The sequence below is a fragment of the Colletotrichum chrysophilum genome (assembly GCF_026319265.1).
Source record: "Colletotrichum chrysophilum strain AFK26 chromosome Unknown scaffold_95, whole genome shotgun sequence".
Classification (NCBI taxonomy): domain Eukaryota; kingdom Fungi; phylum Ascomycota; class Sordariomycetes; order Glomerellales; family Glomerellaceae; genus Colletotrichum; species Colletotrichum chrysophilum.
In genome coordinates, this window is record NW_026517382.1 from 24,857 (window position 1) to 52,448 (window position 27,592).

A 27,592-nucleotide genomic window follows, 5' to 3' on the forward strand; every position below is an offset into this window, starting at 1 on the left:
CAGCTATGTGTCGACTGCAATGATAAGGATACATGATACTTCCGTTCTTAGGCTCACACTGGCCGGTCAGAGTCTGACATGCCACTTGACAAGGCTAGATCGGGCTGCATATACTGCTGGTTCCATTGTACATTATGATATACACTGTCTGCGCTCTCCATTCCCATATGCCATTGCTTCATTAGTCCCATACGCGCCGAGCGTTGTTCTCCCCAATCTAGGTATGTCTAACAATGCTCTACTCCGCATCCTCTAGGGTCCACACACTCACGCCGGCCCTCTCGACATTTGCCTTGAGCTTGTTCAAGACGGCCTGTCTCTTGGCCCGTTTCGCCATCAGTTCTGACTTCTCATCTTGGCTGAAGCCAGACAGCTTCTTGCGGGGAGGCGTGCCACGGACGCCGTATGAAGCGACCGAGGATACAAGGGAGTTGCGGAGAGTGCCGGGTGACGCCGTGGCCATACGCTCGGGGGAGAAAATTAGCGACCTGCTGTTCCTCTGAGGGGTGGCCATCGGAGAGCCCTCGCGGCTGTTAACCGACGAGAAGCGCAGCTTCCGCATCTGGTTCTCGAGAACGTCAATGTCGCCAGATCGCTTCTCGACCATGCTGGTCATCTTGTTGATGGTGCGCATGACGGCCTCGACGGTGGGGACATTGGAGTTGCCCTTGCCAGACGCACTGCTTACTGATGCGAGCTTGGTCTTGAGAAGCGTCAAGGCTTCCTCCACCTCGGCGAGGAGTTTGGAGAAGTTGGCATACTCACGACGCAACTCGTTCTGCTGAGCAGCTTGTTCGGCGCTCAAAGCTAAGGAGCGGCTGATGTCGGCCTGGTCGGGATCGAGTCTGACCATCATAATCTTCTTGAGGTCGTCCTGCTTCGACCGCAGGCGGGACATCTCACGCGCAAGTTCGTTGCAAGCCTCCAGCTTCTCTTCTACGTCTTGAACACGGCCATATTCTAGGTCCCGGGCGAGAGATCTGTCGATGACCTCGCCGAGCTCGTCGATCTCAGACAAGACCCAGTCTTCGGGGTTTTCAAGGTCTTCCTTGCGGCGACCACCCTGCTTGAAGCCAACATCGTGTCCTACGATGAAGCTTGCCAACGATCGGGCGTTCAGACCAAGAGTGTCAATCATGGAGTTGATGTCACGGTAGACGGCTTCGACTTGCGCGGGGATGGTTTCCTTTGCTGACGGTACCACATTGGAGTGCGCGATGAAGTCGTCCAGCTTGAGACTGGGCTCGATCTTGGATGCAAGAATCTTCTGAATCTCATCGTCCTCCTCGTCCTCCAAAGTTCGCGTCTCCTCAGCTTGTCTCCTCTGGCGCGCCAACCTCTGCTGCGCAACGAACGGGTCCTCCATTGTAGTCTTAGAACCGACTATGGACATACCCATCTGGGAGGGCTGCTTTCTCTGGGCGCCGAGAATTTGAGAAGCCATACCAGGGGCACTAACCGAGCGAGCTGACTCTTGGCGCAGGCGTCCTGGAATAGCGGCCCTAACAGGGCTGGGGGATCGTGGGCTCGTTTGCGAAGGACGAGGGAGTGTGGGCACATTGTTGCCGAATAGCGAATGTCGTGGTCTCTCTTCCTCTGTGCGCGGAATTGAGTAAGTGCTACTGCTAACACCACCGAAAGAGCTTTGAGGAGTCAGACCTGCATTGGGAGTCATGGCCACAATGGACGGACTAAGATCCTTTGCGACGTCGACTCCACTACCCTCGGACCCTTCTTCGTCCTCCTCCAGATCGCTGTCGTGGTCGCTATCCGGGACAGTTGGGATGGCCGGGAGGTCGTTCGTCTTTGGTTTGGTGATAAAATCGGGTGGCAGGGGAGCGTCTTCTGGCTCCTTAGCGGGCGTCTCACTGACGGGCGTGGATGACCAGGTTGCTTGTGTGAGAGACTGCTTGGGCATCTTGAGGAAGTCGGGGGCAGCCGCTGGCGCCGTCTGCTTCGGCTTCTCCTCCGCGGGCAATGGCAGTGCTGTCGGAGGTGTAGTCGATGGCACAGCCTTACTAGGTTTGGGGGTGATGAAGTCAGGGGGCAATGGTGCGTCATCTGATGACTTCGTCGACTGCTTAGGCTTAAGGAAATCGGGAGGAAGCGGGTCATCGACAGCCTTTGTCTGAGATGCTTTTGGCGTCGTGAGGAAGTCAGGGGGAAGAGGAGCATCGCCTGCCTTCGGGGAAGCCTTACTTGCCCCGCCTGAGGAAGAAGACGACTCTCCCAGAGGATACTCAACCCTGCTCGTTGAGTCGGGAGGCAAGGGAGCATCCGTGAGAGTCTTACTCTGGGGCTCCAGCTTGAAGCCTGACGACGAGGACTTTGGCGAGGGCTTGGAAAACAGACTTCGGCCATTTTGCGGCGCAGTCCCGAGTCCGAACAGTCCCTTGTTAGGAGCAGGTGTCTCCTTGGGTGTCGTGGAGGGCAAATCGAAAACTGATTTAGGCTTGGGTGTCTCTTCCGTTGTGTCCATGCTCTGCTCCTTAGTAGGTGTTGTCTGCTTAGCATCTCCAAGGGCCGAGCTGAAGCCGCCGCCGAAGAACGAGGATCCGCCACTGGTAGCAGGCTTTTCGTCATCGTCATCGTCCTTTGCAGAAGGATCGGGCTTGAAACTGCTTTCCAACTTGAAGGGCTGACCGGCGAAAGGATTGACTCCAGCACCACTGCTGGGCTTCTGGCTGGGCGGTGGAAACGCAGTATCTTTGGTGGATGAGAAAGGAGACTGGCCCGAACCAAAAGGGCTTGAGGAGGGTTTGCTTCCAAACACGCTGCCGCCTTCGTTGGCGTTCTTGTTACCAAGCGAACCAAAGCCGCCAGACGATGCAAACCCTGCGAAACCACCCCCTGACGAAGGAGTAGCCGCGGCTGTCGGTGTCGAGCCGCTACCAAAGACACTCTTGTTTCCAGAGCCGAAGGTGCTAGGCTGTCCGAATGTCGACCCTGTAGTGGCTGAGCTTGAACCTGCAGCTGCCCAGGGAGACTTATTTCCACCAAGAGCCGAGGACTGCCCGAAAGATGAAGGCTGACCGAAAGCTGGGCTAGAGGTAGCGGCAGCAGGAGTCTTGTTTCCACCGAGGGACGAGGACTGTCCAAAAGATGAAGGCTGACCAAAAGCTGGGCTAGAGGTAGCCGCAGCAGGAGTACTGCCCAAGGCGCTGCCACTGCCGAATGCACCGCCGCTCCCGAACGCCGACTTAGGAGTGGAAGTTTGGCCGAAAGGCGAAGCAGCAGATGTGTTGCCACCAAACGCGGTGCTTCCAAACGTTGATCCTGTTGACGATGCGCCGGTCGCAGAACCCAAGGCATTTGATGTGCCCCATGGTGAACTCTTGGCTCCTAGCGCAGAGCTGCCGCCAAATGCAGGGGTGGATCCGCCGCTGCCGAAAGGGTTTGCCGGTTTTTGGCCACCGCCCAAAGCAGAGGGGGCACCGAATGCCGGCGTCGAGCTCGCAGAAGAGCCGAACGCTGATGGCTGAGAGGGTGCACCGAAAGGTGACGCAGCTGCTGGAGCGGCTGGAGCTGCTGCAGGCGCCGAGGGTGTAGGAGCAGGCGCTGGAGCAGACGTGTCAAGCACAGCCATGCCAGGGTAAGTTGTGCCTCCTCTGATGGAGTCCTCGTACACGATCCACCATGAGCTCAGAACACCCTCATGGTTCAAGACCCAGAAGCCGGGCAGTGGGCCCGGTGAGTCCTCAAGCTCCTCGTCCGCAGGCAGAGGCTTGTAGACCTTCTCTTTGCTCGACAAGTCGAGAGCAACGCCAATCGGGACTGTGTTCTGGAAGTCTTCCGTCATAGGGAGAGACGCACGCTTGGAGTCGTCGAGAAGCTCTGTTGTTGTGAAAACATTGGAGATACTGTCTGCTGGCTTATCCGGAGACAGCGGCGTCTTTGATCTGCTGAGAAGGCCGATATCAGGGGATGCTGTGGACGCGACAATCAACAGATCCGTAAGGTTAGGAGGGAAGTCTTTCAGTCGTAATATTGAGTGATGAGGAGTGTTCTCTGCGCCAAAGGGGTCGACGGGGTCTGTGAGCTTCTGAAATGTGAAGTCTGACGGGAGCTTTCTGGTGATTATGTGGTATACTGATGTCGGGGGAGATTCTTTTGTTGAGGTATGGATGGCCAGGAAGAGGTGATTTTCCAGCCAACTCAGAGAAGACACTGAATGCAGATGATCAGTTCGCGTTCCCAACGAAATTCGCATCACAAAAACCTACCGTGAGCGTTCTCTACGCCGGGCGGTCGTGGGATTTGCCCCTTTTCCTCGCCCTCGGGGGTCATTTGAAAGATAGTACCATCCGCCAAGCCTGCGACAAGCTGCTTTCCTTTGGTACTCCAGCTTAAGCAGCTGACTTGCGCCTTCAGAACATTGCTGATATTCCTATCCTTCAAGTTCGCCATGTGCAAGTTCCCGTTATTCGTCACAATGGCAACCAGTTCTGCCTTCTCGATCGTAGGGTTCGGTACCAGCGCCCTCAGTGTCTCCCCGTTCGTTGCAAGCTCGAAGGCCGCCTGAGTACCGCCGTTGAGCAGGCTCTGGGTCTCATAGACGGCCAGACCGCCGCCACTTTCGGCAGACAGAATCAGGTAGTTCTCGTCGGCGCTGAAAGCGAGCTGCGACACCCTCATGGGCATAGGCAGCTTGACCTGGGGCTGGAAGGCGCGGACATCGGAGCTGTCGCTCTCCTTAGAATCGGCTTCGAAACCTTTGCGCACAGATTCGGTCGAGGCGATCGTGATCCCATCGGGGCCGGCGGCGGCGACGAGTCCCCGGCGGGGAGCGATGCTCAGGAGGGAGGCCGTGTCGGCGGGTGCAGGGGACCATGCGGACGTCAGCCGGAGCTTCGCGTCTCCGGCAATCGATTTGAAACCAAGCGCCTGGACAATAGTTTTAGTTGGTGAGCTTTGAACGTGTGATAGACAACGGCATCGACGGTGTCGGTGACCAGATCTCACCTCGGTCTGGATCACCTCCAGCTCGGGGCCTTGATTCAGTCCTCCGCCTCCAGCCGTGCTTCCAAGCATGGCGTTTCCTTGGTTCGAGAAGCCGAAAGCCATGATGGAATGCTGAGCAACCGGCTCGTTGGAGGAGGGACTTGTTGGGTCAGCTGGGGGTGGTTCTTTGCATTCGTTGGAGGGGCCGCGTTGTTGATATACGGGAAGTTTTTTCTTTTTTTTTTCCCCCGTTCGTCGCAAGCAGCTGGGTGCGGTTGCTACAGTCGCAACCAGTGAGTATTGCGCAGGGACGTTGTCGACTCTAGAAAAGACTGCTGAGCGCCAAAATGCCGATAAAAAGGAGATTGGTTTAGTTTCACACGTTAAAACGCGAAAGAATTGGCCTTAAGGCAGAAGAGTGATGCCTTCTAGATGTTGCACCGTCTGATTGCCTGGTCTCTGGCGACGGGACAGACTGCTGCTGCTCCCAAAAATTCGTATGGAGCTCCTGCTTGCTTGCTACTGGGCCCGTCCGTCACCCCGGTCGCATTGACTAGGTAGATCACGTGAAGCTTAGGCAGCTTCATGGGGCGTCCCTGGCCAATCAGCACTGGCATCTGTCGGTGTCAGGGTGCCTCCCGCTGCATGAGCTCTCCCCAAACAGCGGGCGACACCATTGAAGGCAGCTTTTAGCCTCGTCATCAGCTCCTGCCTTCACCACGTCCCTCAACATCTCCACGCCCAGCGGAACCTCTGCCAACCTCATACCATCCACCACGACCGAACGATCACGAAGTTTCCCACAACCCCGACGACCGAGAAAGAACAATCACAGCGTCCGGGTCTAGCCAGCCAAGTCAGCAACCATGCCTGGCTTCGATTTCTCCAACTACAACCGCAATGCGGCCCTCCACGCCCGAGGTGTCCCCCTGCCCAAGGCGACTAGCACAGGTACCACCATCGTGGGATGCATATTCGACGGCGGAGTAGTGGTTAGTATTCCCAAACACTAGATTCCCCTCCATCAGCTAGTAGCATGGATCCAGTCACTGGACTCGCCCCCGCGTACCGCCCTTTCGTACCACAAGCTCGTACTAACTATCCATTCAGATTGCGGCCGATACAAGAGCGACGTCGGGTCCCATCGTAGCGGACAAGAACTGTGAAAAGTTGCATTACATCGCCCCCCAGATCTGGTGCGCGGGTGCCGGAACCGCTGCCGATACCGAGTTCACCACCGCAATCATTTCCTCCAACCTCGAGCTCCACGCCCTCTCGACAGGCCGCAAGCCCCGCGTCGTCACCTGCATGACCATGCTCAAGCAGCACCTCTTCCAGTACCAGGGCCACATCGGCGCCTACCTCGTCGTCGCCGGCGTCGACCCCACGGGAACCCACCTGTTCACCGTCCACGCCCACGGCTCCACCGACAAGCTCCCCTACGTCACCATGGGCTCCGGCTCCCTCGCCGCCATGTCCGTCTTCGAGACCCAGTGGAAGCCCCAGCTGAACGAGGAGGAGGCTGTTAAGCTTGCCAGCGATGCTATTCAGGCCGGTATCTTCAACGATCTGGGTTCCGGAAGCAACGTCGACGTCGCCGTCATCACAAAGGACAAGACCACGCTCAAGCGCGGCTTCGTCAAGCCCAACGAGCGTACTGCCAAGCTCAAGAGCTACGCCTTCAAGCAGGGCACGACCGCCGTCCTCAACGAGAAGATTATCAAGAAGAACGAGATTGGCCGTTATGTGAGCGTAACGGAGGTGCCGGCTGGCGAGGCGATGGAGGTCGATGCATGAGCGGGCTGACGGGTTTATGAGGATACGGGCTTGCGAGAGGCTGGCTAATGAAAATGCTCCCTAGACGAGGAGTTGATGTACCAACACAATGGACAATGGCAATAGAAGACATTGACACTGATGAAGCCAAAAACGCATGTGAGTGATTAAGTTGACTCGGGTAGGGGCCCTGTAGCAACCAATAATCGTAGTAAAGCAGTCTGATACCAGCAATCACCAAGACATCAGTATGGAGGCATGTGGCACCAAGGTGTAGATCCAGGAATCAGTTGTGGAAGGCTTTTTCCCATTCGCCTTGCGACTGCCATTATGCAGGCAAAGCCCTTTTTGTGTAACAAAGGAAAACTTCTGAGGAGGATTTTATGGCCCTCCCCTCAAAGCAAATGTGGTATATACATAGGAACCAAGGGTATGTTCAATCAAGGTCTGTACACGCTAAACGATCCCTCACTTTTTCCACCTCCCGTGGCACGGAGCAGAGGGCTGGTCCATTGTTGCATGGGTATTAGGACAACCTCGTCCTCCCCCTGCTCCCGTGTAGCGTACCTTGCTGAATGCAGAAAATGGCACAATTCCCATCCATGAATTTGAAATGCCCAGAAAAAACAGCTGCACTCCGTAGAGCCAGCTTCCCAAAACTCCGAAGATGCGGGGTATGAAGGTGATGTGGTGATGCAGTGGTCATGATCCGTGAAATGCCGCCAGAAGCCATGCGCGCGCAGAAAGAACTCCTAAAAGACTCGTAGCTAGCCAGTCTTGATGCCAAACATGGTGCGCGTCCTGGACTTGCTGCGGGACTTCTTTCCGTTGCTGTCATCGTCATTGTACTTTGACTTGTGGATCCTGCGAGGTTTCATGTCAGCACTGCGGCTTCCTGGGTGCTTTCATTGTGAGGCAATACGTACCAGCTGTTGCCGACCATGTTCATTCCCTTGGCTTCAGCTTGTCTGTAGAAACCAGCAGCCTTCTTAAGGTTCTTCTTGCATCCGATGCCTTGGGCGTAGCAGAATCCTGCCTCAGCCAATGCATCAACATCACCCCAAGCTAGTGTTCTGTCAGTGAGAGGTCTTAGAGATGAAATTCTTTGGCAACTTACATCCAGCGATCTCAAAGCAACGCAGGGCAAGAGCCTTATCCTGCTCAATACCCCATCCATTCATATGGCTCACACCGAGCTCATAGATGCTGAGTGCGAATTGTGCCTTACGCGTCCTTCTCTCTGTGGCATCCACAAACTTGCCCTCCTTGACGTGGTCTTCATCATCGGCAATTTCAACACTGGCACCCTCAGCTGCCTTTCTCAACCACTCAACACCCTCACGCTGGTTGGGCCGCATGCCCCAGCCGTGGCGGCAAGCCAGCGCATATAGAAGCATGCCAGTAGCGTTTCCGCCCTTGGCAGCATGGCGAAGGTGGTAAGTAGACTCCTTGACGGAGCCATTCTCGTGGCACTCGATACCCTTGGCTAGGTGCTCTTCGGCTGTCATTTCCGAAGTGGTAGGTGCACCCGAAGCCAGAGATCGAGCGCCCTTAATAGTACTGCTGGAATCGGTGGTTGCCATAGACATGGCAGTCTGACCACGGGCGGCATCGTGGACAGGAGATGTGAGAGCGCGGCCTCTCGGGTCATCTTCTGATGGTCGGCTCTCGGTAGATGGGCGGCTCGGGTTGGGGGACGGCTGCGGCGCAGGGCCACCACGGTTCATGCCATTCTTCGTCAAGTTGAGATCGCCAGGAGCACCTACCTCCGCAGAACTGGACGGCCGTGTCGGAGGTGAGGGGGGCGCTCCATGAGCGATCGTCGAGACGTTGCTGGGCTGAGTCATGGGCTGTTCCCACTGGAAAGAGGCCTGTGGGTGAGGATCGAGAGGAACCGACCGTTGAATCATCTTGCCTCTAGGAAGTGAATACTTAGAATAAATGTATGAGGGGGCCGCCTTTCCGTCGTCATGCATGGGATCCGGGAAACCTTCACTGTTCATGCTGACAGGAGTGTTGGCTGAATCGTCATTTGCAAATACAAAGGATGGCTGGCTGTCTGATGAGGCTTGGCGCGTTGGTGTTTCCAGTCCTGGAGTGCCTGCGCGACTCATCGGCCTTGAGAAGTTGAAAGAAGGTCGCGGCAGTGGCATAGAAGCTTCCGAGCTGACGGATGGGGAACGTTGGAAAGGTCCAGGGTTAAGGTTCGGGGACGCGGCCGATACGAAAGCGCTGCCACTCGACAGCTTGCGTGGAGGAAGAGACTGAATGGAGTTGCTCATTGAGGTGTCGTCGGTAGCGTTGTCGAGAGGCGAGGACATGGAGCTGGCTGATCGCGCAATGAAGTTGGGTCTTGGGGGGGCCAAACCGGGACCATCGAAAGAATGAGCCTTTGACTTCTCAGGAGATGTCCCAAGTGAGTTATCGCGGGAGCGTGCTGGAGAACGCATAGGTACTGCTGGTGGTGAGGCATGAAGGAGGGAGTCGCTGATCGGGTGCTCCATAGGCGCTGGTGACTGTTCTCTCCTGGCGCCGAAGGTTGTCTCATCGTGGTCCTCTCCTACAGATTCCATAGGACGTCCACGCATCGTGTCAAGCTGAGGCTGGGGAGGAAGGGGAACGTTCTCGTCGGGAGTAGGCGGGATTCGGCTCATTCGTGGATGCACTGATCTCGGGCGGTCCTTCTCTGAGGGGAAAGCGTCCTCCATCTCGGTTCTCATGCCAAACCCAGGGTTCTGAAGCTCGGGAAGCGCCACTTCATCGGAGCCAGAGTCGTTGGACATGGAGCGGAAGTAGTCAGATCGGCCTTGGACAACCAGAGGGCTCTCGGTCGTCAAAGGCGGGAGTCGGCTCATTCGTCGTCCGTCGCCGTTGGCCGCAGCTTGGAGCTGCCTCGCCAAAAGGCGACTCTGGAGGGCGAAGGCATCGAGAGGCGACAATTCGGGAGGCGCCTCACCTGCAACGTGAAGTCTGGGGGATCGCAGCGGTCTCGATACGTTCGACATACTGGATGGCGCCCGAAGGTCGAGGAAGTTGGGGCGTTGAGGCGACATGGTCGGTCGCGTATGCGTCGCTTCCTGCTCTGAAGACGCCATGCAAGGCGATGTGGTTGCTACACAGCTGGTGGTGGATTGATTTGAGGAAGTCGACGCCAGATCGGGGGGTTCGCTGGGAGAGGTTGGTGGTTGGAATCCTGGCGGTGCAAGTCTTGTCTCGGGGGAAGGATCGAGTATGGCGTCAGTCTAGACTGGAAGAGGATTCCGGCATGGAGGTCGAATAACAGGTCGTTGGCCAGATGGTGGTGTGGCTGACGGGAATGCTACGGGCGGCGCATGAACGATGAGGTCAGGCCAAAGGTCGCAGTGGCGGGCCGGGAAGGTTGAAGTTTGGTACAGCGGTGATGATCGACGCGCAGAGGAAGTCGGATTCGAAGATCAGGTAACGAATGTCGTCGTCGACTTGAAGCTGCGGAAGTAAACAGGATGAATACCTTGTTTAGAGGCAGACGCAGTCGTAAAAGGCAGAGAGGCCAGAACGGAAGCAGGATAGGCAGGCCGCTAGTGAAAGGGCGCGTGTGCGTTTTTAGTTTCCTGCAGTTTGATTGATCCCGTCTGGGCTTGTCCGTCGGTGCTGGCTGCGTGGTGGGCTGCGGAGGAGGAAGGCGGAGCAGCCAAGTGCAAGTGCGGGTGGGAAGTCGGGACGAAAAGAGCGTTCGAATGGAAGGTGGTCGTTTGGACGTTTCAAGGGAAACAGACAATGGGATGCTCTGAAGGAGGGAAATCGTTCCTTGGACGGCAAAGCCAGTTTTGAGCCAACTTTGACTTTTTTTTCGTGTTGGTGGTGTGTGAGGTCTCACGCCGAGAAGGAGCGGGACGATTTCTCGACGAAGCCTGGCATTGATCTGTCGCTAAAGGCAGATTTGGGGCACACGGGCACGAGGGAGGGGGGAAAAGGTCGAAAAGGAAAGGAAAAGGAAGGAAAAGAGAAGGTGAGGATCAAAAGAGATGGAAGCGATCTCTGTCTCCCCCAGAGAATCGGATACGAGGAGGCGGACGAAGGTGCGAACGGTAAGGTAGGTACGGACACGCACCGTTTTAGTGGTAACTGGGGAGGTACCTTTGAGAGAGAACCAGGTCGCAGAGAGGTGAGGTAGGGGCCTGGGGGGGGGCCGTACTACGGTAGAGGGACCTGGCCTGGGAAACGACCTCCTCCTCAGCCCGGGGGAGGTAGCAAAATAGAACCAAAAGGTACGTACCGCCGTGTAGATGAAGGCAAACCAGCAGCAGGAGGTGCAGGAGGTTGCAGCGACTGACTTGTCAGCAGGTCGATTTGGGAGTGGTCCAATCGTGGAGACGGAGCGAACAGACTGCGTTGGGCTTAGCACTACCGCACGCTAAAGGGGACCTTAGCACGGGCACCTCCCGTACAGATTTGACAGAACACAACACAGCACACAACAGCGCTAGACCACAAGGGATGAGTTCCAGGTTAGCACGACATGTAGTCACGACGTCGTCCAGGGCCCCATGCGGCTACAAAAGCAGGGGGTTGCTGGGGGTGTGGTTCCCTTGCAGACTCAGACTGAGCCGTCACTGCATTCAGGTCCAGGGCATCATCCAGTGGAGAGGGGGAGGGAAGGGGACGGAGATGGGGGCCCAGAATCTGTTATTACGAGCAGACGGGACATTCTCCAATAACGCCCATGGAGCACAGCAGGGCGCCAGCTGCAGGTCCGCAACAGTTCATCCTGCGAGGCCAGTGAACACAATGCAGGTGTGGGCAGTCTGCGAAACGGAAGCTAACCCAAGCCATTCAGGGAAAGGGCAGGCGAAGAGAGAGAGAGAGAGAGAGAGAGAGAAAACAGACCAGACGGTGCTAAAATGTGTATGCAATCCGGGGTGCAGGCATTGCATGGCGACACGATGCACTAACATCAAGCCCCAATTTCCCCTTTTTTTTTCTTCTTCGTCTTCGCCTTCTTTTCCCGTCCCATCATCGACCCTGGGCTGGCTGGTCTGAAGCGTGAACCCCTTCGCAGTGGAAACGGCGCGTCTCCAATTCCTTGTTCATCAATGCCAATGCGTCGCCCGTAGCAGCACCGTGGCCGGGTGCTAAAACACCGTCTAGACTTTTGGTACGGAGCCACAATCCGTTTGTCGTCTGGACCGTCGTCGCCCACACCACCACATGAGCTATGTGGCTTGGCCTTTTCTGGCCGGTGGCAATCAGGTCATCCAATGCTCGGCCTTCAACACGAGTCGCCCGTCAGGTCCGAGTTGGCTGTTGGTTGTTGGCCATATTCCTGGCCGTGAGGTATGGGTGGCATGGGCATGGGCTGCAGACCGGTCAACTTCAGGTTGAGATGCCTAGCTTGCGATTCAAACGATCGCCATCCGTGCCTCAACACCACCGCGGCGAGTGGTGATGTAAGATGCGGTGGGTATGAAGCACGTCAGGTGGCCCGGCTCTTTGACACGAGCTGACGGTAGGTATCTAGGTAGGTAGGGAGGGAAACTCGCATCACTCTTGGACCGGATGCAGAGCGTCCCTCTTCGCACCTGTGTATGATGAGCGGGATCCTGTCTGTCGCAGCAGTCGGGTCGCAGAGAGTTAGTTACCTTACTGATGAGTGTACTGCCTCAAAGGAGCCAGAGGATTGCTGCTCTTTTCCCGTCTGAATTGCCAACCAACATCCAAAACACCTGACCGGATCCCAAACAGCGAAAGTTGGCTCCCTCAGCCAGCAGGCAGGCCTTCTCTCGGCCGTCTTCCAGTGGCAGTTCGGTCTTGGCCGTCTCCTGTCCCGCTTCCTTCCTTTATTCGCCCGGACACTGATTTGCCCTGAGCGCTGCCGTAAAGTACCTAGAGAAGGAAGGAAAAAACTAAGGAACGCAGGCTGCAGCTGCCTCCTCGTCGGCCCCAAATGCAATGTTCATCATTGCCCGTCTCAGAAATGTCTTGATATCATTTCTGGTCTCTACATCTTCTGGTTCCTCTGCCTTGTCGTCCTTGACGCCATGCCTACCTCACCTCACCGACCTTAGTAAGGCCCCTGGGCCTGTGCCTGTGCTGTGCCTGCCCGTACCTGCGTGAGGTCCAATGCTTCCCGCTTTCCCCAGCACACCCAAATCCTTAGCGGATGGCCAAAAGACCTAACTTTAGCAACAAGACAACGGCACTAACACGGGGCGAGAAAGCAGCCTAGAACACGCTGCGCCAGAAATCTGGACCGGCCATCGAGCGATCAGCACCTGGTGCAACACAAGCAAAGACAGTCGCCATTATGCACAAATATTCCGCTCCGGTTGCTGAGGAGTCACGGCCAGTGAGCTATGTAGATCCTCAGCTCCTCTCTCATCCTGGCGTCCAGGAGGTCCAGGCTCAGGCTCGCGCTCCCAGCGATGATTTGCGCCGTCACTTCATCATTCGTGTCCGCGACGGTTTTCCCTGCCCGCCAAACCGTTTTCTGCAGCCTGCCCCAGAATTACGGAGCCGCTACGGAGCCTACGGAGCCATTCGATTCAACCTCGAGACATGGCGATGTGTCGTCTTGATCGTCGTCGGTTATTGTCGACGGGGAAGGGCCACCTTTGGAACGTGGAACGTCAACGTCTCCCCCCGTCGGCCGACCACCGTTGCCTGTCGCCGGCATCTCGTCTCCATGAACAACGGAACAATACCAAAACAAAACGGAGCTACATGCCACGGACGACGGTCCAGACCAATTTAACAATGTAAACAATCAAAAGAGAATACGGAGCCAGGAAAGAAAGAAAAAATTCAAGTCGCACATGACGATGGCCTCACACGGACAGCCGTCTCGCCTCTGACTCTCATATCCGCGATGCAAGCGATTGGATTCTCTCTTTTTTTTTCTCCCCCAATTCAATATCACATCACCCACATACTTCTTCTCCCCTCCTTGCCTCCACTTCGAGCGGGCTCTAATGATTTCGCTTCCCGCTCTTGCAGCATGACTGCCCCTGAATTGGGTAGTCATCCCCGCGTTTCATTGGCTGCCCCCATCGGCAGCACGAAATATCATCACAGAAACCTTCTTTTGAATTGCTTCCCGCCCATTCTGTGCTTTCAGCTGCCGGCCAGTATCCGATTGAGGATGTCTATTGCCTCGGGCATATTGCCACCTTCTGCTTTCTCTCTGCTACGTATTTGAACGGCCATATGGGAATGGATCATAGCAACACAACCTTATTCGTGCGACGTTGCAGCAGTTCAATATTTCCGGGACCCTTCTTTTGTTTCCCCGGGATCCAACAGAGGTCCAGGCTAATGAGGGTGACGGAGGCTACATGCCATGTGCCATGGTACACACGCGAGAAAATAGAGACTAGAACCGGGAAACGGAAATCTCTTTTCAAGCAAGTGACCTTGCCGTCCAAGGTCGCAAGATTGCAAAATTCATCCTTCCCCTCGGCTGGGGAAATTAACAACACCACGATTCCTACGTCGATCCTGGAGGGACGCGTCAACGGCACTAGAATCGCAAATGCCTCTTTTGTTTTCCAAGATCAGCACTCAGCCCGCCCATCCAAAACCCCAACTTTACCAAACGGCTGGCTGTAAGGAACGGAACCTGTGCAAGGCTGATGCCCTCTCAATGGGCCCGCCTGTCTGCAGTCGTTGTGGTCCCTTCAATCCCTTTATTTGAGCTCCCCGACGTCACTCACACAAGCATCCCGCAAGTGGACAGCAAGTTTCGTTCACTGTGAAGTAACATAGTGTATTAAAGTGTACTTTTTAGAAACTCTACTAGTACGTAGGCTACCCTTATAACTACCCCCCTTCCCTTCCCCCTTCCCTTCTCCCTTCCCTTCTCCCTTCCTTTCCCCCTTTACTTCTCTTAGCTTTAATAATTAAGGAGGATTATAGTAATCGCTATAATTACTTCATTTTTATATTCTTTAAATTTATTTAGTTTATTAAACTTATTTTAAACCTTTTTTATCTTTTTATTATATCTAAGCTTTTCATAGAGATTTTTTTAATTTTATTTATAAATATTAATATTTTTAATATTACTAAATTTAGAGAAGAAGTATATAGTGATTTAGTAAATAAATATTTAATAGTAATACTTATCTTTAAATTTATCTAAAGACTTAATATTAGAACTTATGTTATTAATATTATTTTAAAACTCTTATTTATACTTTTTTATAAAAGTGATAAAATTAACTTTCTATTTTACTTTTTAATTTATTAATTTAGTAATAAATATCTAATAAGTTGAAATATAATAAGTTAATAAGTAGAAGAAAATTTATATTCTTCCTCTCATATAATTTTATATAATAAGTTATCTATAAACTATTAAAGTTATTAATAATATTCTTATAAACCTAGATTAAAGCTTTCCTAGTTATTATAAATAATATTATAGTATATAGTAAGTATCTATTAAAGTATAAATAGAATTTTCATTGTATAGCGTAAACCTCTACAAATTAGATGTAACTAGGCTTAAAGGGTAGAAGATGGACAGCAAGTTTCGCATCAAAATGTCAGATCGTTTCAGCCCGCTGCCATCATCCCTCCCACCTAGGCGTTCATCCAGCCTTCATTCGTTCGCTGCAGGACTCTCTCAGATGAACGCATTTTGCAAGTCTACGATACCACAGCCAATGGCAGGACGCGGGCACTCACCCATTCTAGTTATTCGGTCCCTGTGTGGATGCTGCTGCTGCCGTTGCTATTCGTACCGCCGATGCATTGACATTCGATGGGGTGGCACGTGTAAAACCCGAAATTTCGTAGGTGCCACAGCAATGCACAGTTTCTGCCCACTGACGTCCAACCGTTGGCACAATTGTCCCCATTTCTTTGGTTTGTTTTTTTTCTGCTTCGCCAATTGCTTCCTTTCTGCCCTCCCCACAATCACCTGCCTGCAAAAAAGAGTGCGAGATTCAGGAACGGCGTTACTCTCCAACTGGGCTTCTTGTGTCAGTGAGACATGTGGCTGTTTCGTGCAGACTCGGATGCACGAATGGGACCACCCAGAGGGCAGCAGGGTACCACATTAATTGGGGAGTCTTTTCGATACGAGGGAAACGCGGTCTTCTCTCGCGAAGCCTACCGCCGTAGTACGTTGGATACGATGCAGGTGGCAAAGGCCCTTCCAGAATGTTCAATTGGACCGTAAAGTTGGTGGCTGAAGGAATGGAAGCTGGCGCTGCGGCGCACGACAACCTCATCAGCCCTGGATGCGTTCCCAACCAAACAACCCGCATCTCGTCCGATCGCCTTTACATTGGGTCCAACCCGTCTGATCTCGCACTTCCATCGAGCCGCCCCAGCATGCAAATGCCGTGCCGCACACTGACTAGCCGCATACTTGCTGCCATGTCCTTATCACTGCAACAACAAGGCATCGAACTAGGAGCCTCAGTCTTGGCAGCATGAAATTCGGCCGTCGCAGGGCAGTTTGCTACCAAGACTTACACGCTGCGGCAACAAACAGCATTGCTGCAGCGATTCAGCCACCCCATTCTGCCTGGCGGGGGGCCGTAGCAACCAACGAGCGCATAACAAGCCCAACCAAGAAACCGACCAACTCTTCGACCAACATTTCCGGCATCCAATCCTTCTGTGCAGGTTTTTGATGTTTCCAGCAGATAGAGAGGTAAAGCATAGCCATTGCATTCTGCTCCAGAACCCGAGACAAAAAGCACCGACCCCCAATCAAGATCCCCCCCATTCAGCATCACCGCACCGGACACACCGCGCGTGGGGCCCCTCCCAACGGCCGCCTTGTAGGGCACTTGCTCACGATTAGAGTTGGCTTGTCAGTGTCAGATAGGCATTGCCGCATCGCCACAACCTCCCCGGCTTCTGTTGCCTGGCAGGAAGGAAGAGAGAGAGCTTAGCCAAAGTCACCGTTTTAGACGGAGTCCTGGCACCGTTGTTCGTCGCAGGATGCCAGTTGAACAAGATTCAACATGATTCTAAAAATGGCCCTTTTGTTGCCTCAACCAACATCCCTTCGCGGCGAAGGCAAAAAGCTTGCCGCTTAGTAGGCCGGGCCGCGGTAAGGTAGCCGACGCAGCCGCAGCCGCAGCAGTGGGGAGCAAGAGACGAACGACATCACACAGACGTTGAACAACGCAACATCGCCAACCAACCTTATCTTCACCAACGCCACACATCACGTATGCTTCACTCTCAAAGCCTGTTCAGCTGATATGAAAAATCAATTCCCCGAGTATCTGAGTAGCAATTGTGGTATATTTAGACTGCCTGCCGTCCTCGTGATCCCGGCGATTCGTCGACAAAGACTTTCTTTCCGTCGGCCCCGCCTCCCACACAGGCCCCGTTCCTGGAGGCGCAGCTCCGAAAATACGCCATCCATCGTCAACGCCACCTTCCGACCTCCCCACAAGCCCGTGATAAGGTCCTGCCGAGGCTTAGAATTCTGGTTGCCCGGTGAGGTTATCGTGACGTTTCTGAAAGCGGTCTGTTTGACCGAAGCACGCTCGGGGCTGTTGGGAAGAGTTGCGTCATTGTGTGCAGGTAGAGCTCGTGTCGCTGCCCCTCCATCGTACCCCTCATCTGTCGCCCCTCAGTAGCACCAAGAAGTGTAAGAATAGCTTCTTGCGTGAACCCCTCCGGAGGCCTAGACACGAAGCTTCTGCGTAGTGAAAGTCTCTCTTTAGACTCCCATGTCTAATAGGTTGGTAATTATCATGGTCCGTTGTCGCCATGTCGGTAAGGTCACGTCTCCAGAAGACGTGGCCACATATGTGTTGTTTTTAGAACAGCGTTGGTTCGTCGATAGCTGATGCGGCGGCTGGCAGCCGAATGGTTCTCTAAGCCCGGTTGAACGTTCTCGTGATCCTCGGCACCACCTATTACAGCGCACCCGGAAGCTTGGCTTCGTCTGTATGTGGCTCATCGTCTCTGCCCACCGAACTGTGCCCGCAGAGCCAAAATCTGCTGTCTCTCTGCTTCGGGCAACATGTTGATTGTCTCCATTGGCAGCTCCAGGACCTGTCGCATCAACGCCTCAGGATCCTGACCCAATGCCGCCGCAGCGGCCGGCGGCGGAGGCGGAGCACCATAAGCTGCCTGCTGCGGGGGCGGCGCGTACGGCGTACCGGCAACCGGAGGCGTGTTGTTGGCGCCCGGCACCGGAACCGGAGGGAAGCCGGGGGCGGGCTGAGGTGGGTAGCCCATCGGCGCGGCCTGAGCCGGGGGCGCAGCGGGCGCACCACCGGGCTCAAGAACGGAGTGGATTGCCTCCGGAGATACGAGACCCATGAGGAGGAGAGCCTGGAAGACGGCGTAGGCCAGCTGAGGAGCTTGCTGGAGGAGTTCCGTCGCGCGAGCAGGATCGCTAGAGGCCAAGGCCTTCATTTGGGTGAGGATGTCCAAAAGCTGAGACGGAGGGAGAGTGTTGAGTGTGCGGGAGATGGCGTCCGTTGCTGTGACGTTGGGCGGGAGCTCCTTGCCGGCCGGCAGAGGGGGAAGGTTGCCTGATGGTGCTGGGGGGGCTGCTGGGTTGTAGCCGTTTGACGGGTGTGAGGCGTTACCGCCATCTCGGCCCTGTTCCAAATGTCAGCCTGTGTCTCTTTCCAAGTCCTGCCACCCGTTTCCAAACATACATGGCCATGAGCATCGTTGTTGTCGTCACTGCCTCCCTCATTGGAGAAGTCGACTCTCAATTTCCTTCCCATAATCTCATAGTCGTTCAGGTTACGGACCGCAGACGCAGCCGAGTCTGAAACATCGGTTAGCCCTTGAATTCCATCGTGTGCGCAACCATATTACCATTGTCCGGGTACTCTGCGAAGCCGAAGCCCTTGGGTCGGCCAGTCTCGCGGTCGTAGACTAGGCGGAAGTTGAGCACCTTGCCAGCGCTACTGAAGATATCACTGATCTGCTCCTCGGACAACCCTATCGAAATGTTCAGCGCAGGCTTTTCCGTTGAAGATATATAACCCACCGTAGGGGATGTTGCCCACAAAAACAACTCTGGAAGGTGGCTTCGACATCTTGCCGCCGATTCGGGAAGTCGATGTAGACTGGGTCGACGATAGTGAATCTTGTGACTCGCTCGTCAGGCGCTGCAAAGCGTCGATGACGGTGCTTCGTAGATTTCACGCGCAGTTTCCTAAATTGTGGGGGGCTCGTTGTCTGTTGACGCGTGACTCGGGTTAGATTCGGGGTCGTGACGCGACTTTCTTGAAGGGTTTCTTGTTGAAGTTGATTCTTGATCCGACAAGCGCATCAGCCTTGGTTGCCAGGCTGGGATTTTACAGTGGGGCCGCGCAGCTTGAGCACGGGCCATCCCGCGGGACCTCTGTCTTCTTTCGTTCTGGATTGCTTCCAAATCCGCACGGCATCTTCCATTGGACGTCGGCCGACATTTACCCAGGAACGCTGGAGCTGGCCCCACTCTGCCCCCGTGCGAGACCCCTGAACCCGCGCTGCTAGCGCAATTGGGACCGTGAGGGACTGCGTGGCCAGAAAATAAGTGAAGGTGGCCTCTACGACTTGCGCCCAGAGCCTTTAGTCTCGACCAACTGCCTTTCTTCCCATGACAGCCGCAGCAACAGCCTTGGTGCGAGCCGATTGAATTCCGTTCTCTTCTCATGGTTCAAGCGGGGTTCTTCACTTCTTGACATCACCTTTTTCTCAAAGAAGCCGACACTCCTTTCCTTTTCCTTGGCGCAATCCGTCGCAAAATACCCGCGAGACTTGCTTATTCCCTGCTTCGCAAGGCCCACGAGGCTGTTCGCAACTTGTGATAAAGATCGACACCAACATCCCGCCTCCAAACTTCCACCATGCCGGCCAAGTCGAGATTTACGAGGCTTGACGCCTTCACCAAGACGGTGGACGAGGCGCGCGTTCGAACTACGTCCGGCGGAATTGTCACCATTGTGTCGCTAATTGTCGTCCTTTGGTTGGCTTGGGGAGAATGGGTCGACTACCGGAGGATAGAGATTCACCCCGAGCTCATCGTCGACCAGGGAAGAGGTACGGACTTGAATGAGTCTCTTCATCTTGTGCTGTGTGGCAGTCCAAGCTAATGCGCAATGGTACAGGCGAGCGCATGGAGATCCATCTCAACATCACCTTCCCCAAGATGCCCTGCGAACTTCTTACCCTCGATGTTATGGATGTTTCCGGAGAGCAGCAGCACGGTGTCATGCACGGCGTCAACAAGGTCCGTCTCCGCCCTCAGAAGGAGGGAGGCGGCGTCATCGACGTCAAGGCCTTGAGTCTGTAAGTTGCCCATTGCCCCTGAACAAAGGCAACGGCCCGAATCGCAAGACTGACACAACCCAAAAGCCACTCCAGCGACGAGGCTGCCGAGCACCTGGATCCCAACTACTGCGGCCCCTGTTACGGTGCCCCGGCGCCGCCTAACGCGCAGAAGGCCGGCTGCTGTAACACTTGCGAGGAAGTCAGAGAAGCGTACGCGCAGGCCTCTTGGGCGTTCGGTAAGGGAGAGAACGTCGAGCAGTGCACGCGCGAGCACTACGCCGAGAAGCTGGAGGAGCAGCGCAGGGAGGGCTGCCGCATTGAGGGTGGCCTCCGCGTGAACAAGGTTGTTGGAAACTTCCACTTGGCTCCTGGCCGGTCCTTCAGCAACGGAAACATGCACGTCCACGACCTCAAGAACTACTGGGAGACTCCCGACGATGCCCAGCACGACTTCACCCACGTCATCCACACCCTCCGCTTCGGTCCCCAGCTGCCCGACACCATCACCAAGAAGATGACGAAGCGCGCCTACGCCTGGACTAACCATCACGGCAACCCCCTCGACAGCACCCACCAGGAGACCAACGACCCCAACTACAACTTCATGTACTTTGTCAAGATTGTCCCCACATCGTACCTCGCCCTCAACTGGCAGAAGAGTGCCTCTATTCAGGACGAGGAGAGCTCTGGTCTCGGTCTCCTTGGCCACCTCAGCGACGGCAGTGTCGAGACTCACCAGTACTCCGTGACGAGCCACAAGCGCAGCTTGGCTGGCGGTGATGACTCTGCCGAGGGACATCAGGAGCGCCTTCACTCTCGTGGTGGTATTCCGGGTGTCTTCTTCTCCTACGTAAGTTCCAATTTACCCCTATTCAAGCATCCATGACTAACGTTCCTCAGGACATCTCCCCCATGAAGGTCATCAACCGCGAAGAGCGCGCCAAGACCTTCACTGGTTTCTTGACCGGTCTCTGTGCCATTATCGGTGGTACCCTCACCGTCGCTGCCGCCGTTGACCGTGGTGTTTTCGAGGGTGGCCTGCGTCTTAAGAAGATGCGCTCGAAGGATCTGTAAGGGGTTGTAGACGGGGTTGTATGTAGCTATATTTGTCGACATTTCTCACACGCTGTGCATCAAAATTGGAGTTTGGGTGGCTTGGTAAAGACGGAACATTACAGTCGATCGATATATCAAATGCGAATAGAGCACAGACTAGTCTCGGTCCGCCAGCTTCTCGTGTCCTCAAGCAACGATGCGCTACGCCTCTGTCATCATCAGTTGGCATGAATATCCACTGGTCCGGGATGCGCATTGCGACGTCTTGAGGAAAGGCATGTTGTTTCCGAACATGGAAATCAAGTGCTCCTTGCCACGAGTATATCCGTTCCCTCTATTTCCCTGCATGTGGGCAGTATCGGATTCGAGACGCTGTTTGCGGAGACCAGGCGACCTGTCTGCGTCGATACCAGACCGTCTTGGAATGCCTCAACAGAGTCTGGGCGTTCATACGGAACCTGAAACTGAACTGCAAGCTCTTGGACGCCGATAATCTAGGGAGGCTTGGTAATACAGGATATTGAGTCGCTCCAAAAGCGTCCTTCTTCTCTTCTGCCTTTTTTGTTACAGTTTGCCGCCTGTGGGCGCACCTTTTTGACTGCCATATTTCTCTGTCGGGGAAATATGCGAGGGCAAGGAGCGTATGAATATTTTCAAACGCATTTGTATAGCTTGACATGCAGCAAGTGTATGTTAGCTCCATCATAGGATGATACACCCAACGAAAGCCCAAAGACCCCGCAAGTCTCTCAAGAGACTGTAGTGTCGTTCGCAACATGTTCTTCAAACGATCCCTGGCGTTGCGACAGCGATCCAACTGGAAATGAGCACTCTTGCGCAGGATTATTGGATGACCAAGCACGAGAAATTGCGTTACAAATGCTTCTATTGGTATTCGGGAGTGCTAGGCAGCCTGGGTTATTGAGTAGTGTTTGGCAAGTGGCCACTTCGTTGACCTGTTAGGTCTTTATTTTATCTAAGATGCAAAATCTTTTCCCTTGGAGCCTATGACATTCTTGTTCTATCAGAAAGATGTATCGATCGTTTCATCTGTCCACCCTCCAATGTCTGACGAGTCGAAAAGATCTTCCCAGCATCCCGAAGTTCCCACGTCCACCTTTCGGGCAGCATTTCTTTGACCGATAGTGAAATCACCAATGCTGCCAATATGCTCACTGTGTTCATAATGCGCTGAAGTCACTGGGAGTGAAATGAATGGGTGAGACTATGCTGGAATTTGAGCCTCCGGTATCTGTGCATTCACGAGTGGTCGTGCCGAGGAAATTTCCCACGGGTTGTCCGGCCCTTCCAGAGGTGGTGTCTCTTGATCTTCGTGGGTGTCTGAGTCTTCCATAGAGTAGACCCGAAAGAATCGACCGAGAAGGTTGTCCATCGCGTCCATCATGACCGACGGATTCGGCGAAATCGAATTAGAGTCATCGTAAGTCATAGAAGCAAGCGACCTTTGATGCCTTCTCATGGTCTCTGCTACAATCTCAAGGCCCTTCTGGTCCCAAAGTTCCCTCATGCCTGTGATTGCTTCACGCATGGGGTCTTCAACGTAAGCCGAGGATGGACGTGGCTTTCCCTTGAAGACCACATCCCACATGGCGAACCATTGATCACTCAACTCCATGTTTCGGTCGGCCCTTGCAGAGAGTGTCTCTTTCTGGTCATGGTTGATGCCATCAGGTCGTGGGTAATCCCGTATCTGGCATAGTTGAACCCTAGAATGCTTCATTTGCCGTTCCTGGGTGTCGAATTCTAAGCCACAGCTGGGGCAATAAGGCGGCTGCATGTGCTTCCTGTTGAGATGCTGTTTTACATCCTTGATTCTTTTGAGCTGAAGTTTGAGGCAGTCTTGGTATTTGCCCCTGTCCGACTTGTAAAATGGACAGGCGAGATGAAGCTCCCTATCGTTGCCTCTGTTGCGCCTCTCTGATTGCCGTTTAGCCTGACCCCTGCTAGGGGCATTATTGCCATCATCGCGCCAGCGTGTGCTGATTTCGGCATCGTTCTGTTCCAATGCCGATGAGAGAGTGTCGTGGGTGGCGTCTCTGCCAGTCAATGGCTGGGACCAACCCTGGCGAGCGTCCATGGCATTAGCCCCAGTGGCCATGATTTTGTAGGACGCAGATTGATCCGGAGACTTCCTGAATTGAAAGGTGTGAGTATATTACACTTCAGAGAGCAAAAGCCTCGACGATGTAATCGCACTCACGCACAAGTCTGGATCCCTCACCCTCGGCAGATCGAGTTTTGAGAATACTCTGCAGGAATATTTGCTGCTGGAGAAACCTGGGATAAGGCCAGAAAGGTAATGTGAAGGCAAAGCCTGGTTGGTTGGAGGGCGTTATATGTGGGGACCAGACCAGGCTTTCCCGTGATGGGCTTTGTTGACATGGAGGGCCGGCCGTCGCCATGGTAACTATTTTCTACGATTGAGTGCGGCGTACCAGTTGGACCTGCCAGAGGATTGTCGTCTTTGACGTCTTCCGGGCATGCAGTTGGGTGGTCTCGTCCTGCAATTCGCATTGGCCCGTTAGAAGGAACTGTACATACTGCACAGCGGTGAGGTGTGAATGATTGAGACGTTCGACCAATCAAATTAGATACGTGAGTCGTGACACCACACGCTGTATGTACTAGAACGCTGTAGACAAGGGGAAGCTGCAGGCGTTACTGGTGGTAATATGGATCTATGTTACCACCACCGCATGAATAGCTCAACCCCTTCAATTCCCAGAGCGAATCAGAGTCAGTAGCCAGCACTGTCGGTCTCGCACTATCACCCATAGACTGAGGGCATGAAGGGCACTGCAGCCTCGACGCTAATCGTTGCTTGAGTCCGTAGTTCTTTGCTTGGTGTCGACTTGAGAGTGAGGCAATGATGCACTGAAACGAAAGTCGATGATGCTTCACCGCATGATTCGTTGCTCTGCGTGCATGGCACCTGACCCCCATTGCCCTGTGTCATCCATGCTCCAGTTCATTGGACCGACCACCTGTCCTCGTCAAACGACGGAAAGACTTCAAGACTTGGCCTTAGCATAGGCTCGGTTGCGTATAGCTAGCTGGGTATGTTGAGGAAGTTTCGAGCCCACCTAGTAAGGGTCTTCACAGTAGGGGAAAAAGCAGTAAAAGCACCTCAGTCAGTGCCCAGTCTAACAGCTTCGCAGTATACATACTTAAGGGTCCGGAATAACTACCCGCGCCGACCCTAACTCGCAAAGCGAAAGTCTCTAGGCTAGACGTATATACTATCTATCATAGCGCTCGTTAACGATAGCTTCGTTACTAGCAAGGTCGATAGCCTCGCCCACGTAACTCACGCTATATAGAGATAGCTTCACAAGGTCTTCAGCCACGGACAAGCTTATCTTAGCCACATACTTAAGACGCCGCTACTCGCCAAGCCTCAAGCCCATTCCTCATCCTCAATCCCTTGTCAATACCACTAGTTGTTCAAACAGGAGTATAGCTGGGTATAGAAAATAGTAAAGTGGAATGACCAAGGCGATCACAGGCCTTCAAGGCGCAGCATGTGCATACATACCTCAGGTGCGAGGCACCAATAGGGCGTTCTTTGATATATTGCCGTAGTGGCAAGCAGTCAATTTTGCGAGGTAACCCGGACGGAAAACCCGTTTCAAGTCAACACCGAAATTTTACATTATAATATGATCGAAAGACTGGTGTACAAGCACATGTTCCGTTTACCATCCGTGAATGCACCAATCTAGACTAAGGCATCGTATGCTTTTGGCCCGCCCAAACTCCAACTCTAGCACCAAATCCAACAACGCGTAAGCTCTCCCCTTTATACAATATTGTAAACCCGCTTCGCAATCATGTAACAGGCCAGTCCGAATGCCAACAGGCCAGCGGTGATTGCCCAAAACCATTTGAGGTCGCCCTCGTATTCTTGGCCTGGAACCCACACGTTCATACCCCACAGACCGGTGATGATATTCATGGGCAACACAATGGTACCCAATACTGTGAGCTTACCGAGAACGTCGGCGGTCTGCTCCTGTCGTTCGTTCATGCGGATGTTAATCTGGGCAAGGTAGTTGCCGTGAGACCGAGCGAGGATCCTAAAGAGTTGTGTGGTTAGCTTAATTTCTCAAGGCTGATGTGTTTTAAGCTTACTTCTCATAGTGACTGAGGTTGGACGTCATCGTCACAATATGATCCTGAATATCGCCCAGATACAGTCCAATGTCAGACCTCGGGGCGACCTCCCAACGCTCGTTGCAGCGCTTCGCAAAGCCCTTGATAACGTCTGCCTTGTTGCCGAGCAGACGGTAAAGACTCATGACACGCTTGCGGCAGTCACCCACACGTCGAAGCATGTCTCCCTCTGATCCTATGGTTGTTCCTGTGCTGCTTGCCTTTTCGTCGCATTGACTCTTCGAGTCATCGGAATGAGAGTGCAGCCTCAGAATAGCATCATCAATGTCGTCAACCTCATCCTCGATATTCTGAATCAAGGGGACGAAAACGTCGGTGATATCGTCGATGATGGCGTACGATATCCAATCAGAGTTAACAATCAGGTAGTCCTTCAGCTGGCGAATTCTCCGGCGCACGTTGGCAGGGTGCGGCGTCATGGAGAAGTGGAAGCTAATGACACCCTCACGGAACACGATGACGTACATGTTGACGGGCTCCAGGTAGTCTTCACTGTTCTGATCCTGATCGAAAGATCGGTAGTTGACGAAGTAGTAGTGGCGAAACAATTCCACCTTCTCTCGCGCCTCCTGGACCATGATATCTTCGGCAGTAAGCGGATGGATACCGAACGCCTTGGACAGCACCTTCATCTCCGCCTCAGTCGGGCTGAGAACATCCAGCCACCAGACAGGTCGCTCGCCGTACCTCGGCGTCTTGACCAGCAACTCTGGCGTTTGAGTTGTTTGGTTGCCCACGACTGGTGACCTAACGCCTGTTGGAGTACGGTGAACAGAGCCAGCTCGTGAGCTGCCACCTGAAGTCTTCTCTGGAGAGGCGACACCATGAATGGGCTGGGTGTTAGCCAGCGACGGCTGTCGCGTAGGTGCTCTGGATTCACCATTGTGAACACTCTGTGAGTGATGGGTGTTCACATGAGACAGAGGTACCGTATCGCCTTCCTCGTCGCTGTCCTCGCTCTCATCATCGGAAAGGATGCGGGGATCAGGGATGAAGAGCTCTTGGAAGTTTCCACCTGGTTGCACAAGTTCCGAAATTGTCTGGCTGTGGATTGTGCTCTGGAACTCTTCGTTGAAATATGTGAATCGGTATGGCGACTCTTCCTCGGCGCGGTACCACTCCCTGGTGACTGGACGTAGACGTCCATTGATGAGCTGCGGCTCAGTGATGCGCTTGACCCGCCGTTCATCCGAACGTCCTTCCTTCTCAAATCGGCTCCATTCCTCGAGCATTGCCAAATCAGGCCAGCGGCGGCGACGTCGTCTCGGGCGGGGCTTCGCTTCGGGGTCCTGGGATGAGTGCATTTCCTCCTCTCCGATCTCGGATATCCCACTCGGGAAACAAACATCTTCCTGCGCAGTCAAGGCGATCGTGTTTCTCCGCGCCAGATCAGGCGATGAATCCATGCGAGGTTCATGGTCGGAATGCGAGCACCCACTGTCCCTACGGCTGCCGCCGCGCGGAGACACTTGAATGTTAATCTCGTCATCGTGGATCATGACATCCCCAAAGCTCAAGTTCAACGGATCAGATGGCCTGAACTGAGGCGACCCGGGCATCGAGGGAGGGTAATTAACATTATAGCTCTCATTCGGGAACGACGGTGCAAGCTTCGTTCGTGAGGACCGACTGGATCCGCGACGACTGACGCGTTGACGAGGATCGCTGGAGCCGTAGCTAGGGAAGATCGGAGCTGTTGCGGTACGCTGAATTGACTTGGACAAGAGAGGAGCACCCTCATCCCACGACTGTTCACCTTCCTCGGCGCTGTCACCAATGTAGGAGTTTCGCAATCGGCTGCTCGTCTGCGGCGTGGCCGAGGGAAACCCACCGCCGGGCGTCATGATCGATGGCCGCCGGGTCCGGAGTGATTGCTGGTCTCTTGAAGTTGGTGTCAGTATGTTTCAACCCTCGAAACAAAAATGTAGTAAATTTGCCAGCTTACCGGTGATCCAGGAGTGCCTCGCTCTCAATGCTAGTATTGCTCAGATTAGAGCGATGGAGGTAGAACTCGTCGCGGTCGTTGGAGGGTGCCGGAGCTTCGTCGTGGGACTCCTCCGGTAAGACAGCGAAGGACTTGCGCCGATTGCGCTTCTTCTTGGCTCCGCCACGGTGATTCTTTCGCCGACGAGGCTGATGCTGTCCGTTCTGGTCATTACCGTTCGCATTGCCAGACGGGGTGACGGGGGGCGGTGGTGGTGCTGTCGAGCTTGACCCTAGCGCATTGGACTGTCTCCGGGGTGTTGGTGTTTGGAGATGCGCAGCTAGGGGCTGGAACGGGTTGCCAGACATGTTGGCAGCGGGAGGAGTAATATGTCACACCGTCTCCTTGCAACGCTTATGTACGCGATGCGGTGGTGCCGTGGGTCGGCGTCGAGTAGACGCAGGCTAGGCGTGT

At 54.2% G+C, this 27,592-nt stretch overlaps 6 protein-coding genes across 6 annotated transcripts; 2 read left to right on the forward strand and 4 right to left on the reverse strand.

The window, feature by feature from the left end:
* Window positions 1–238: 238 nt before the first annotated feature.
* COL26b_009648 (uncharacterized protein) lies at window positions 239–5,064 on the reverse strand (the record flags this gene model as incomplete). Its single annotated transcript, XM_053182369.1, has 3 exons — window positions 239–4,089; window positions 4,224–4,884; window positions 4,963–5,064. 3 exons carry the CDS (start codon window positions 5,062–5,064, stop codon window positions 239–241), a joined length of 4,614 nt encoding a protein of 1,537 aa, XP_053033647.1.
* Window positions 5,065–5,807: 743 nt separating this feature from the next.
* Window positions 5,808–6,738, forward strand: PUP1 (proteasome core particle subunit beta 2; the record flags this gene model as incomplete). Its single annotated transcript, XM_053182370.1, has 2 exons — window positions 5,808–5,933; window positions 6,052–6,738. The coding sequence occupies 2 exons, from the start codon at window positions 5,808–5,810 to the stop codon at window positions 6,736–6,738; spliced, it is 813 nt and encodes a 270-aa protein (XP_053033648.1).
* Window positions 6,739–7,484: 746 nt separating this feature from the next.
* COL26b_009650 (uncharacterized protein) lies at window positions 7,485–9,770 on the reverse strand (the record flags this gene model as incomplete). The annotated part of the gene is made up of 3 exons (XM_053182371.1): window positions 7,485–7,581; window positions 7,644–7,782; window positions 7,835–9,770. 3 exons carry the CDS (start codon window positions 9,768–9,770, stop codon window positions 7,485–7,487), a joined length of 2,172 nt encoding a protein of 723 aa, XP_053033649.1.
* Window positions 9,771–17,622: 7,852 nt separating this feature from the next.
* Window positions 17,623–18,725, reverse strand: COL26b_009651 (uncharacterized protein; the record flags this gene model as incomplete). Its single annotated transcript, XM_053182372.1, has 4 exons — window positions 17,623–18,276; window positions 18,336–18,451; window positions 18,502–18,627; window positions 18,677–18,725. The coding sequence occupies 4 exons, from the start codon at window positions 18,723–18,725 to the stop codon at window positions 17,623–17,625; spliced, it is 945 nt and encodes a 314-aa protein (XP_053033650.1).
* Window positions 18,726–19,520: 795 nt separating this feature from the next.
* On the forward strand, window positions 19,521–21,018 carry COL26b_009652 (uncharacterized protein; the record flags this gene model as incomplete). Its single annotated transcript, XM_053182373.1, has 4 exons — window positions 19,521–19,713; window positions 19,782–19,962; window positions 20,038–20,794; window positions 20,845–21,018. 4 exons carry the CDS (start codon window positions 19,521–19,523, stop codon window positions 21,016–21,018), a joined length of 1,305 nt encoding a protein of 434 aa, XP_053033651.1.
* Window positions 21,019–24,820: 3,802 nt separating this feature from the next.
* COL26b_009653 (uncharacterized protein) lies at window positions 24,821–27,486 on the reverse strand (the record flags this gene model as incomplete). The annotated part of the gene is made up of 3 exons (XM_053182374.1): window positions 24,821–25,097; window positions 25,153–27,075; window positions 27,140–27,486. 3 exons carry the CDS (start codon window positions 27,484–27,486, stop codon window positions 24,821–24,823), a joined length of 2,547 nt encoding a protein of 848 aa, XP_053033652.1.
* Window positions 27,487–27,592: the final 106 nt, after the last annotated feature.